This window comes from Chiloscyllium plagiosum, chromosome 16, assembly GCF_004010195.1.
Source record: "Chiloscyllium plagiosum isolate BGI_BamShark_2017 chromosome 16, ASM401019v2, whole genome shotgun sequence".
Lineage (NCBI taxonomy): Eukaryota > Metazoa > Chordata > Chondrichthyes > Orectolobiformes > Hemiscylliidae > Chiloscyllium > Chiloscyllium plagiosum.
The window spans coordinates 60,258,257-60,273,063 of NC_057725.1; the positions used below are offsets into that span (position 1 = coordinate 60,258,257).

A 14,807-nucleotide genomic window follows, 5' to 3' on the forward strand; every position below is an offset into this window, starting at 1 on the left:
ATTTTTGTTTCAGATGTGTTTGTTGAAAGATAAAACATGGGCAATTCATGGCTGGGAAATATCCCTCTCTTCCTCAAGTAATGCATCGGACTCTTTATGTCCATCTTGATGGGCAAACATCAACTGTCTCACCTAAAAGATTGCACCTCTAAGATCCTGTCTCTAAACTCAATGAAATTGTCAGTAAGGGTTAGGTTTCAGCATTATAGTATATGGCTTGAAGCTATGAATTTCCCGGAGTGCCACCACAGTGGCAAGATACTGCCTTAACAGTGAAATGCGAAGATTCCACTGAAGCAACCATGAAATTGAAAATCATATTGTCAAATTTGTTCCTAAATGAAAAATAGAATTATTTTAAAACCTATTATTTTTTTCTTGAACAATTAATAGATTTAGGAGTTAACATGGAATAATTTGATTTTATATCAGTCATTACAAGCAAATCAATCACATTGGTAGCTACCTGTCAGGGCTAAATGCCAGGAGGAAAGTTGATCGGGGACTATCTGGAAGCTCGACTTTCTGTAAAGAGAAAATCATTGAATAAAATCACAGTACTCAATGCACTACAATATTAGCACTTTGTGGCGCTGCTGTAACAAAACATTGTTCAGCAATCTGGGCATAATTTGCCCAATTTTCAGGTTTTTCACGAGAAAGAAGAGTTACAAAGTCCCAGGTAAAAGACACTAAAAATCACTGCAGCGTTAAATTTTACAGTTTCAGAAAGTCCTAGCCCTGCCTCATTGCTTGATTTCAGCCAAGACTGGAGTTATAACAGTGCAACTAGTTTCAGTATCCTTAGACCTGAAAATTTAAAAGCAATGTTCTGTTTTTTTTTTAAAAGCAGCTGCCAACGTCAATCCAGCAAGCCATGTAAGGCCAGTTAAGAAGAGAATCATACTCAATGGCCACTGGAATGCTTTGTGATTTGCACAGATGGAAAATGGAAACTCGGGTGAGATATGAGAGGCATCCATCACTAATGGAAATCACTAATTATGATTGACAGAGATAAAAACGACAAAACAAGGCACAGAGAAAACAAAACATTTACAAGCAGCATCATTGATCAAATATATTTGAGGAACAAATGTATTATCCCACATAAACTTGGACGAATCTAGCATAACACAAGTTGTAAGCTAAAAATCTCAATTTTCACATTACCCTTTGATGGAAGCATAGTGCTAGAATGGACAGAATTATGACTCTAAAGGGGAGGTAGAAATTATTGCTGCTGACCAACCAGAAATGCACGTTGTTACCTGCAAGAATACAGACCAGGTGCTGGTACGAACAATTGGAGTAGACAGCTAGTCTATTCAGCCAGCGCAGACATGGTGGGCTGAACAAACTCTTCACACACTGTAAATTTTTTTATGGTTCTGTTATTTCATGAAGGCTTATGTATTTTAAAGGAGCACAGTCCTGAAATATCCGAAGATAAGAAAGACATCCTACCAGAATTATATCAACAGCTGTTGCATCCTGAAGAGAGATGCAATGTAAATATAGGTAAACAGGTTGGTTCGGAATTAAAAGGTAAAAAAAAAAGAGTATGCTTCCGTTCACCTGACTGTCCCATTGCATCCATCGTGTCTTGTCCTCCACTAGCTCCTCCAGACACCTTTGACAGCCCAGCTCCTGAGAGCCACGTTCTCGGCTGGTCAAGATTTGGATTGCATTCTTGCGGTCAATGCTCTTCATTGCTATCGAGCTCAATCTTCTGTAAACACAGCTTCAAGGGGCTGGGAACTCAAGATCATCAACTCTATTTTGGGGCCATAAAGAACACGTTGGACAACGGTCATTAAAAACTATGTGAGGAAAAGAAATGGATAGCATTAGTTTATATAGAGCTGCAGAGAACAGGGTTAATTTCAGCTAATTTCAATATGATTTGCATTCTTCTATAATTCCTGATATTTGTAAACTATAAAAATGTGAAATCTTGTTAAGAAACATTAATGTCAAACGTCACCAACAGCTTGTGTTTAGTACTCTTAACATAATAAAATGCACCAAGAGATTATCAAAATTACTTTTGATAATGCTCCTGTACAATGAGCCAAATTATGAGACTTTAGGACAAAAGGCCAAAAGCCTGGTCAAAGACAAAGCTTTCCAAAGCATCTTCAAAAAGGCAAAATACAACAGAGGAAGGCAACTGTACAAAGGGAATCCCAGACATTAGGGCTTGAGAGTGGAGGTAGAACTACAAAATGTTGCAGCTATTAAAACCTGGGATGTGTTAGAGGTGAGAACTAAAAAGGAGTACATCAGGAAGTTATACAGTCAGAGTCCAACAGCATGCAGATGGTCCCTTTGGCCCAAACTGGCCCATGCCAATCAAAATGTCCATCCACACTAACCCCATTTCCTTGAACCTGGCCCATATTCTTCTCAACCTTTCCTATGTATGTATTTGTCCAAATACCTTTTAAATGTTGTTAATGCACCCATCTCAACCACTTCCACTGACAGCTCATTCCACATGCGCACCACCCTCCATATAAAAATATTGACCCTCAGGATCCCTTTTATTCTTTCCCCTCTAACCTTAAACTGATGCCATCTTGTCCTTGATTCCCCAACCCTGGGAAAAAGACAGAGTGTATTCACTTTATCCATGCCTCTCATGATCTTATACACCTCTATAAAATCCCAGCTCAGTCTCCTACACTCCATAGCAAAAACTCCTAGCTTGTCCAACTTCTCCCTATAACCCAGACCCTCGAGTCCTGGCAATATCCTTGTAAATTTCTTTTGCACTCTTTTCAGTTTAGTAACATTCTTCCTCCAGCAAGGTGACCAAACCTGAACACAATACTCCAAGTGCGGCCTCACCAACGTTCTGTGTAACTTCAACATAACTTCTCAACTTCTGTACTCAATTCTCTGACTGATAAAGGCCAGTGTGCCAAAAGCCTTCTTCACTGTCCTGTCTGTGACTCCACTTTCAGAGAGCTTTGCACCTGAACTCCAAGGACCCTCTGTTCCACTACACTCCCTACCATTCACCAAGAAACCCCTACCTTGATTTGACTTTCCAAAATGCAAGACCTCACACTTATCCATATTAAATACCATTTGCCATTTCTCGGCCCACTTCCCCAGCTGATCAAGGTTCTGCTGCAATTTCTGATAATCTTCCTAACTATCCACGTTACCGCCTATTTTAGTGTCATCTGCAAACTTACTAATCATGCTTGTCCTTTCTCATCCAAATCATTAACATAGATAACAAATAGTAATGGGCCCAGCACCAACCCGTGAGGCACTCCACTAGTCACAGGCTTCCAGTCCGACAAACATCCTTCCACTATTACCCTCTCCTTCCTACCATCAAGCCAATGGTGTACCCAATCTGCCAGCTCCCCCTAGAATCTATGTCATCTAATCTACCACAGCAGCCTACCATGTGGAACCTGAACAAAGGCCTGAACGAAATCCATACAGACTACATCTACAACCCTGCCCTTGTCAACCTTCCTGGTCCTTTCAAAGAACTCGAACAAATTTGTGAGGCATGATCTCCCACACACACAAAGCCATGCTGACTACTCCTAAGCAACCCTGTCTTTCCAAATGCATGTGTATTTTATCTCTCAATCTTCTCAAGTAATTTACCTCCCACATATTAGGCTTACTGGTCTATCATTCCCAGGGTTTTCTTTTTGCAGGCCTTCTTGAATAAAAGCACATTTGCACCCTTCCAGGACCTTACGCATGGCTAACGATGATGCAAAAATATCAAGGCTATCTTGTGCCCCCTTTTCTCTCTCCTGATTTCCTTCTTCAGTAAACTTCTGCATCCCCTATGTATCACAAGGGATTTCCTTGATCCTAGCTACTTGTACCTGAGCCATGCCTCCTCTTTTCTTTTCCTCAAAGCCTCAATATCTCTTGTCTTCAAGGCTATCTTGTGCCCCCTTTTCTCTCTCCTGCATCCCCTATGTATCACAAGGGATTTCCCTGATCCTAGCTACTTGTACCTGAGCCATGCCTCCTCTTTTCTTTTCCTCAAAGCCTCAATATCTCTTGTCTTCCAGGGGTCCCTATTCCTGCCAATCTTACCCTTCACCCTCACAGGAACATACAGACCTTGAACTCTAGCTATCTCATTTTTAAAGACATCCCTCTTGCTCGAGGTCTCTTTGCCTGCAGCCAAACTACTCCAATCAACCCCTGAAAGCTCCTGCCTAACTCCATCAAAATTTACCTTGCCCCAGTTTAGAACTTGAACCTGTGGACCATTTTTGTCCATCTCCATAACTTTATAAAAATTAATAGAACTATGGTCACTGGTGCCAAAGTGCTCCCCCACTGTCATCTCAGTCACCTGTCCTGCACTAATTTCCAAGAGTATAAAATACGGTTTCAGCTGCCAATGAGTTGGACCAGGCCGAATTGGGTAATGTTACAAAGATAAAAGTCTTTGAGATCGCTCAGATCTGTGTTCAGATACTCAACACAAGTCAAACATAATACCAAGGTTATCAGCAATCTGGTTGAGCCTCAGACAATGACAGTAGAGGGATTCAGCAAGTAATTTTGGAAGAATGTTTACAGCAGAGATCAAACATAATAGCTTTCTCCTTCCCAATATTTAGTTATAAGAAATTTCTGACCAAGCAATCTTAAAAGTTAGACATGATTCGGAGATGCCGGTGTTGGACTGGGGTGTACAAAGTTAAAAATCACACAACACCAGGTTATAGTCCAACAGGTTCAATTGGAAGCACACTAGCTTTCGGAGCGACGCTCCTTCATCAGATGATTATGGAGGGCTCGATCGTAACATCTAATTTATAGCAAAAATTTGCAGTGTGATGTAACTGAAATTATACATTGAAGAATTGATTGTCTGTTAAGCCTTTCATCTGTTAGAATACAGTGATAGTTTCACTTCTTTCATGTGTAAATCACAAAACCCTTTTTTTTAACCCGAGAATGCAACTTTAAAAAAAAAGGGTTTTGTGATTTACACATGAAAGAAGTGAAACTATCACTGTATTCTAACAGATGAAAGGCTTAACAGACAATCAATTCTTCAATGTATAATTTCAGTTACATCACACTGCAAATTTTTGCTATAAATTCTGTGTTAGGATCGAGCCCTCCACAATCACCTGATGAAGGAGCGTCGCTCCGAAAGCTAGTGTGCTTCCAATTAAACCTGTTGGACTATAACCTGGTGTTGTGTGATTTTTAACTTTAAAAGTTAGAGATAGTGAAGCAGCTGAAAAAAAGGTACTAGTGAGGTGGAGTTGGGTATCTTTTTCATAAATGTGAAAATTGGCACTTCATCTTTGGATGGCATCCAAGGAACAGCACATTTCAGGGGTTACAAATCTGAACCACTTAAGTGATGCCCAACCTCATTGATTTGAAGTGCTCCTTTTCCTGCCACCATCCAAGCTGGATACTGAAATCCATAGTCAATCAGGCAGTATTGCAGAACTTGATTACTGCTGAAAAAATACAAACTTTCAAAGCTTTTCACCTTGCAAATATCAGGACCGTTTGCAAGAAACCAATGGAAAGGGAAAACATTTATATTGTTGACAAGCGGACTCTGATTGTGAGGCAAAAGGGAGGGCTGCAGATGCTGGAGATTAGAGTAGAGTGTGGGGTGCTGGAAAATCACAGCAGGTCTGGCATCACTCGAGGAGCAGGAAAATCAATGTTTCGGGCAAAAGCCCTTCATCAGGAAAAGTCTGATTGTTTGGTCATTGTCACAGAGAATGCACCAGTTATATGACAACTGACCATTCAAGTTTAAGCTTTGCTAGCATTTTACAGCAGGCAGATTGACTCCAGTGTTATTGCACTGAGAAATGAACCAAAGGATGGCTGTCAGCTACTATCTAATAGGCACACCATGTGAACAGTTATTTCAATGCCTGCAAAGAATCGTTCCCTGTGCACTAATTGTATGTAGCTTCCAGGATGGAAAACTGCACAACTGACAGCATTCCTCCCATTTATCTCCCCACCCAGAGGCTCCCAGCCTCATTCTTGATGAAGGGCTTTTGCCCAAAACGTCGATTTTCCTGCTCTTCGGATGCTGCCTGACCAGCTGTTCCAGCACCACACTCTTGGCTCTAATCTCCAGCATCTAAAGTCCTCACTTTCACCTAGGTATTTTTCCAGGACCAAAAATTCAGAGATCAGAACAGAAAATGTTTACTCAGTGCACCAGCACCTGGAGTGTGCTACCGTGGTTTTTGTTTCTTCAGAAAGTACATCCAAATGTGATTTTAAAAGAGAACACTCGGGATCTGAGCCAACAAACAGGTGCATTTCATTAGGAAATATCAATGACCAGTAAATCGCTTACCACTGAGCTATCTATTCTTCAACATTCCACATGAAGACACCTCTTTAAAATGTTAAACTTGTTGTAGTTTATCTGATCTGCTGTATTTCAGAACAATTCCTGCTGGCTGTTGCGGGCTTTAGACACTGGTCAAGAGAATTTCTCCTTTAACTCCTCACTTTCTTCAGTATTTGCAATTGAATGTGATTGCGTGGTGAAATGGACAACTAACACAACAGGGTTGCTTTATAATCTTGCACCTCATAGAAACCCTCCAAGCCATACTGTCTGGACTCAACAGAATTTTTCTACCGAAAGGTACAGGTGTGAAGACTGGGTACGAATCTCTAATGTGCTGTTACCAACACAACATATAATAAAAACACATTAAAAAATCCTTTCATAAGATCAGTGTATTGAGTATAGCAGTTGGGAGGTCATGCTGCAGCTGTACAGGACATTGGTTAGGTCACTGTTGGAATACTGTGTGCAATTCTGGTCTCCCTGCTATAGGAAAGATATTGTGATCTTGGAAGGGTTCAGAAAAGATTTACAAGGATGTTGGCAGGGTTAGAGGGTTTGAGCTACAGGCAGAGGCTGAATAGGCTGGGGATATTTTCCTTGGAGTGTCAGAGGCTGAGGGATGACCTCAGAGGTTTATGAAATCATGAGGGGCATGGATAGGGTGAATAGCCAAGGTCTTTTCCCGGGGGGGGGGGGGAGGGGGGGGGGAGATAGTCCAAAACTACAGGGCATAGGTTTAGGGTGAGAGGGAAAGATTTAACAGGGACCTAAGGGGCAACTTTTTCCACACAGAGGATGGTGCATGCATGGAATGAACTGCCAGAGCAAGTGGTGGAGGCTAGTACAATTACAACATTGACAAGGCATCTGGATGAGTACATGAATACGAAGAAAATCAACTAGAAGAAAGTGGGGAACGGCAGATGCTAGAGATCAGAGTCAAAAACTGTGGTGCAGGGAAAGCACAGCCGGTCAGGCAGCATCCAAGGAGCAGGAGATAGATCGATTGAATCTTTAGAAGAGTACAAACTTTGTAGGAGTATACTTAAGAGGGAAATCAGGAGGATCAAAAAGGGGACATGAGATAGCTTTGGCAAATTAGAATTAAGGAGAATCTAAAAAATTTTTAGAAATACATTAAGGACAAAAGGGTAACTAGGGAGAGAATAAAGCCCCTCAAAGATCAGCAAGTCGACCTTTGTCGCAGGAGATGGGGGAGATACTAAACAAGTATTTTGCATTGGTATTTACTGTGGAAAAGGAGATAGAAGATATAGCATGTAGGGAAATAGATGGTGACATCTTGAAAAATGTCCATATTACATAGGAGGAAGTGCTGGCTATCTTGAAACACATAAAAGTGGATAAATTCCCAGGACCTGATCAAGTGTACCCTAGAACTACGTGGGAAGCTAGGGAAGTGATTGCTGGGCCTCCTGCTGAGATATTTGTATCATCGATAGTCACAGGTGAGGTGCCGGAAGACTGGAGATTGGCTAACTTGGTGCCACTGTTTAAGAAGGGTGGTAAGGATAAGCCAGGAAACTATAGACCAATGAGCCTGACGTCGGTGGTGGGCAACTTGTTGGGGGGAATTCTGAGGGACAGGATGTACATGTATTTGTAAAGGCAAGGACTGATTAGGGATAGTCAACGTGGCTTTGTGCATGAGAAATCATGTCTAACAAACTTGATTGAGTTTTTTTGAAGTAACAACAAACAGGATTGATGAGGGCAGAATGGTGGTTGTGTCTATATGGACTTCAGTGAGGCATTCGACAAGGTTCCCCATGGGACACTGGTTAGCAAGGTTAGATCTAATGGAATACAGGGAGAACCCGCCATTTGGATACAGAACTGGCTCAAAGGTAGAAGACAGAGGGTGGTGGTGGAGGGTTGTTTTTTAGACTGGAGGCCTGTGACCAGTGGAATGCCACAAGGATCGGTGCTGTGTCCACTACTTTTCATCATTAATATAAATAATTTGGATGTGAGCATGAGGTATAGTTAGTAAGTTTACAGATGATACCAAAATTGGAGGTGTAGTGAACAGCGAAGAAGGTTATCTCAGATTACAATGGGATCTTGACCAGATGGGCCATTGGGCTAAGAGGTGGCAGATGGAGTTTAATTCAGATAAATGTGAGGTGCTGCATTTTGGGAAAGCAAATCTTAGCAGGACTTATACATTTAATGGCAAGGTCCTAGGGAGTGCTGCTGAACAAAGACCTTAGAGTGCAGGTGCATAGCTCCTTGAAAGTGGAGTCGCAGGTAGATAGGATAGTGAAGGCAGCGTTTGGTATGCTTTCCTTTATTGTTCAGAGTACTGAGTGCAGGAGTTGGGAGGTCATGTTGCGGCTGTACAGGACATTAGTTAGGCCACTGATGGAATATTGTACGCATTTCTGATCTACCTATCGGAAAGATGTTGCGAAACTTGAAAGGGTTCAGAAAAGATTTACAAGGATTTTGCCAAGGTTGGAGGATTTGAGCTCTAGGGAGAGGTTGAATCGGCTAGGGTTGTTTCCCCGGGAGCGTTGGAGACTGGGGGTGACCTTATAGAAGTTTAGAAAATCATGAGGGGCATAGATAGGATAAATAGACAAGATATCTACCCTAGAATGGGGGAGTCCAGAACTCGACAGCATAGATTTAGGGTGAGAGGGGAAAGATATAAAAGAGACCTAAGGGGCAACGTGTTCACGCTGTGGGTGGTACATGTATGGAATGACCTGCCAGAGGAAGTAGTGGAGGCTGGTACTATTGCAACATTTAAAAGGCATCTGGATGGGTATATGAATAGGAAGCATTTAGAGGGATATGGGCCAGGTGCTGGCAGGTGGGACTAGATTGGGTTGGGATATCTGGTCGGCATGGATGAGTTGGACTGAAGAGTCTGTTTCCGTGCTGTACATCTCTAGGACTCCATGACTATAATTTCAGGTAACCATTACTATTTAGATAATTGCTGACAAAATTAAAAAAATATCTCATTGCTCCAAGACCTTGAAAACCATATTTAAAATAAATCTCCAACCAACTTAGGTTCACCAATCTCTGCTAAGAATGCAGCCAAAGTGTGGGTAATATAAATTGCCAATGACAGTTTGATTTTGGTTTTCCTTCTCCTGCAATAAAATTTCCCAAATATGACCATGAAGTAATGATCACAGCTGAAAGTCTGGAGTGTTGATTGTAGGTGGCTTAACAACCAGGTTCACATTATCTTCTCCATGATCAAATACAGTAGCCTATCATACTTTGTACAAGCAAGCATCTTAACCTATGGAATTAACCATAGCCAAAGTCAAGCCTTAGAAAGAGGCATAACAATGTGGGAGCAAAATGAGAAAATAACATTCCTCAAGTTGATGAACACAACATCAACTTTATTTTAAATACTGTATCAAAAAGTAATCATGCTGAAAGACATCGATAGGTAAAGCTGAATAAGGAGGCCAATCATTTATTTACTTGGGTAGGCCTCAGGGTTGGACATATGGCATTAATCGTTTCTCAACATTGGATATTTTCTCCTAAGACACGAATGGTCACAGCACAACAATCTTGACAAACGTGTGTCGGAATTAATTCTACCGCAGCGTGACAACATTTCAATTTTACGTCAAAGTTCATAAATATGTACAAATTAAATTATTTACTATGATAATCAATGATTGCGGTTCAAAACAAATAGAATTGGTAGTGGAATGCTGGAACATCCTGAAATTGGGCAAAGTTTAAAAAAATGTAATTCTACAGTGTTTAATTAGGTGACTTGATCCTTGAGTTACACTTGCTGCAGACAAGCATAACTACAAAAATACACGAAGTACATAATCAAATCCAGTTATCATCTCAAGGAACTTGATACTAAAATTTCTTCCACTTGTACTGAGCTATAAACATGTCAAAAAACAAAATAATCTCTGTTCAAAAATGCTATAAAAGTGGAAAGAAAACCACCCAACTTACTAAGACAGAAATCATGTTAATATCGGTAAATCTCATCAGGTCATATTCTGGTACAGTTGTTTGTAGGCTCAAAAGGTATAACAGAAGGCTAATCTAAAGCCAATTTTGCACCATTGTACAAACATAATTTGTACCAGTTTAACTAAACTATTCTGACATCACAGGTCACCACAGGTTTTCCTTAACTGTGGAATAAACACTTTGGACAAAATCAAATTTCATCTCTTTTAGCATGAATTTAGCCCATGTTTGATAATCCAGAAGTGTTAAGGTACATACTTTTCACTGCTAAATTTTCTGCTACTATTGATTTAAAAGTGCAATGTTAGTCATTTTCTAGTGAAAGAAAGCCGCACTGTCTCCTTTTAGGAGCAAATTACGCATTCTGAACCTTAGATAATATTTTTGGCAAACTAAAACACACAATAAGCACCTTGTTAAAGTCATGTAATGATTCAAACCGTTTTGCTGAATGATTTACTTATAGACGCAGTAACTGTTGTGCAGACAACACAGCAGGTAAACCCAAGTCTAGCAAGCAGCAAAGGAGATGAATGACACATCTGTGTGGCATTGGGTAAGGGACAAACGCTGGCAGGATAAAGAGGAACTTTATGTTTCGAATAATATTAATATCGACTTGAATATGTTTAACGTCATGCCTGAAGGATAACACACCCATCAATGAACCATTGGGTCTGTCAGTCCAAATTCTAAAGCAAAATGGTCTTCAACCGAGAGGAAAGTTGCTCTTAAATTTCCATTCAACAGGAAAATTAGTGATCTGCACGGCTCCAGCAGAACCTCCTATCAGATGTGACGATACTATGGCTTAAAGAGGTGTATTTCATCCTTTCTTTTGAAATGAAGAAAGGTTGAGACAGAGATGTCGAGCAGTCATAGAATCACAGAAACCTAAAAGTGTGGAAGCAGACCATTTAGCCCACTGGGTTCATACTGACGCTCCACAGAGCATCCCACCCAGATCCACACTATCCCTGTAAACCCGGCAATTCTCATGGCTAACCCACCTAGCCTGCACATCCCTGGACACTATGGGCAATTTAGCAAGGCCAATCCACCTAACCTGCACATCTATGGACTGTGAGAGGAAACCGAAGCACTCTGAGGAAACCCACTCAGACACGGAGAGAATGTGCAAACTCCACACAGACAGCCGCCTGAGGGTAGAATTGAACCTGAATCCCTGGTCCTCTGAGGCAGCAGTGCTAACCACTGAGACGCCCCAAAAATCTGCTCAAGAGTAAATAATAGGTAAACTGTCAAAACAAAGATACAGGTACAGATGAATGCTAATAATTTGTTAGTCCATTCAGTATTCTCACAGCAGTAGGGTAGAAACTGTTTCAAAACCAGCTGATGCATGTGTTCAGGCTTCAGGCCTCAAAATATTATTATTATTGAGGCTTTGGGGTATTTTTCTTCCCAAGTCACAACAAAAGAAGCAGTCTGAATGGGTAGGGTCAAGTTCCCACAGAACCAGGACTTTTAGCTTTAGCTTTCTGCAGTTGCTGAGATCTTGAAGTTGGATGTGAAAGCTGTTTTGCCTCTCTGTTGCAGCTAAAAGCTGGGGCTCTCTTCGTACTGCTGGAATTGCACGGGAGAGAATCTATCTTACCGAATTTGCCTTTGTCAAGGATGTGTTTATGGAATGACACCAAGAAGAGCTACGTAAGAATCCTACTCACTGACTACAGTTCAGCCTTCAACACTATTATCCCCTCAAGACTGCTTACTGAACTTCGTGATCTTGGACTAAGCCCCACTGTCTGCATCTGGATCCTCGGCTTCCTGACCCACAGGCCACTATCACTCAAGACTGGGGACAATATTTCATCCTCACTAACACTCAACACTGGAGCACAGTGGTAAACTCGGCCCAGAAAATCACAAAGGCCAACCTCCCAACTATAGAGTCCATCTGACAGGCCCGCTGACAAGGAAAAGCTGCCAGCATTCTGAAAGATCCACCCCACCCTGGCAATGCTTTTCTACTTCCTCTACCATCGGGGAGAAGATACAGAAGCCTGAACACGTGCACCAGCTGGTTTTGAAACAGTTTCTACCCTACTGCTGTTTGAATACTGAATGGACTAACAAATTATTAGCATTCATCTGTACCTGTGTCTTTGTTTTGACAGTTTACCTATTATTTATTTATCTATGCTATTTAGCTATGTAATCTGCCTGCATTGCTCACAAGACAAAGCTTTTCACTGTGCCTCGGTACACGTGACAATAAATTCAACTCAATTCAATGTTACTATGTTGGAATAGTTTATTTGTAATAGTTAATATATGTTATTTTAAGTATTTTGATAGAGTTACAATTAAGCCAATTCTTTTCTTTATTTTTATTTTGTCTGTATTTTAATTATGAATAAAGTGTGTTTTGTTTCAGGCCTGGTAGTTTTACCAATCAAATTGCATCTGGACACAACACCTTATACTTACCTTTAAAATCAGAGAAAGTTAGGGTTTGTCCATCTTCTTAATATATTTTGAGGGAGTTTGATCTGGTCCATAACACAGGATTTTTAGTTGCTAATTCTGTGCCAATGAGGTCAATTTCTTTCATACTGAAAAGAAAACCTTCTGACATCTTAAGGTGGAATCCCTGAATACTCTTCGCAATTTAACTGTTATTTGCACTGTACCATAGATATGCAATCAGATATGAAAATTGTCAGAAATAAAGGCTTGGTTAATGAAGATCAAAAGCTTGGTTAATGAAGTATATTTTAAGGAGTCATCTCAAGGAGAGAGAAGGGTGAACAGGATTGAAGGAGGATTTCCAGAGCTTAGTGCATAATGGCTCTTCACAATGGCGTGAAGGAAATCACTGACACGCAAGTAGCCAGAATTATTATAATCCAGAGATTGCTGGTATTTTAGTTTTAAAGCTGAATACTTTATCCTTCAGATTATATTAAAATCTGTGCCTCTGGAATGAACTTCCTGTAAGTGCTACTTACTTTGTCATGCTACTTACTTTGTCATGCTCAGATCTACATTTAAGATTTCCCACCTCCATTTCCACAGCAACACCTCGATTTCTCTTTTCACTACTTTCCTTCACTTTAAATCCTGTTTGTCATGTGTTCACCCATTTAATATACCCGATTTCTTTCCCTTCCTCTTACTCCCAGTCATTCAATACATAAATTAAATTATCTGTAACATTTCCACCACTAATTTATTTTGGATTCCACAACAGGATACAGTGGAACAATAATATACATCAATTTTTCACATTTCACTATGTCATCTTTAAGCAATTGAATAATTGAACCCAAACTTGGAAATAGTATGATTTTATTTTAATCAATTAACATAAATAAAATACCTGGCTACAGCACAGAATATCAGTTATACTTGCACACACTTTATTCAGACAGACTTCAATGAAATATCATAATAAAGTACTGCTCCAGCTATTCAATGATGACATTAAATTACATCAGCAGCAAATGCCCTTGCAACCTTAAAGGAGCACATTTGCCACACATTTATTTGATCACACAGGATCAAGTGAAACATGCTGGCAGACAGAACACAAAAGGTAGTGAATGTAACATGATTTAACTATTTGATCCATTTAGACCCTTGTAACAAGGTCATAGAGATGTACAGTACAGAAATCGATCTTTGGTCCAATTCGTCCACGCTGATCAAATATCCTAATTTAATTATGTCCCATTTGCCAACACTTAGCAGAGGACGTGATCTAAATGAACTTCAATAAGGCATTCTACAATGTTCCTGATGGTAGACTGGCTAGCAAGGTTAGATCTCATGGAATAGAGGGAGAACTAGTCATTTAGATATAGACTAGCTCCAAGGTAGAAGACAGAAGGTTGCTTTTCAGACTGAAGGCCTGTGACCAGTGGTGTGCCACACGGATCAGTGCTGGGTCCAATACTTTTCAATATTTATATAAATGATTTAGACATGAACATAGGAGGTAGAGTTAGTAGATTTGCAGATGATACCAAAATTGAAGGTGTAGTGGACAGTGAAGGTTACCTCAAGGTACAAAGGGATCTTGATCAGATAGGCCAATGTGCTGAAAAGAGGCAGATGGAGTTTAATTTAGATAAATGTGAGGTGCTGCATTTTAGAAAGGCAAATCAGGACAGGACTTAATGGTAAAGTCCTGGGGAATGTTGCTGAACAAAGACTCCTTAGAGTTCAGGTTCATAGTTCCTCAAAACTGGATAGGATAGTGAAGGCAGCATTTGGTATGCTTTTCTTTATCGGGCAGAGTATTGAGAATAGGAGTTAGGAGGTCATGTTGCAGGAGATTGGTTGGGTAAAAACAATGACTGCAGATGCTGGAAACCAGATTCTGGATTAGTGGTGCTGGAAGAGCACAGCAGTTCAGGCAGCATCCGAGGAGCAGTAAAATCGACGTTTCAGGCAAAAGCCCTTCATCAGGAATACAGGCAGACAGCCTGAA

The 14,807-nt window shown here is 40.5% G+C and overlaps 1 protein-coding gene across 4 annotated transcripts in view; it reads right to left on the bottom strand.

Moving 5' to 3' along the window:
• LOC122557951 (activating molecule in BECN1-regulated autophagy protein 1-like) overlaps window positions 1-14,807 on the bottom strand; it is a 384,568-nt gene that overhangs the window by 346,609 nt on the left and 23,152 nt on the right. For all 4 annotated transcript variants that reach the window (XM_043706209.1, XM_043706207.1, XM_043706208.1 and 1 more), the window contains 2 exons: window positions 1,579-1,823; window positions 467-525 (listed from right to left, as the gene is read on the bottom strand). In XM_043706209.1, the coding sequence (XP_043562144.1) occupies window positions 467-525; window positions 1,579-1,713 (194 nt within the window). In that variant the 5' untranslated portion in view covers window positions 1,714-1,823. The remainder of the gene's footprint in view (window positions 1-466; window positions 526-1,578; window positions 1,824-14,807) is intronic.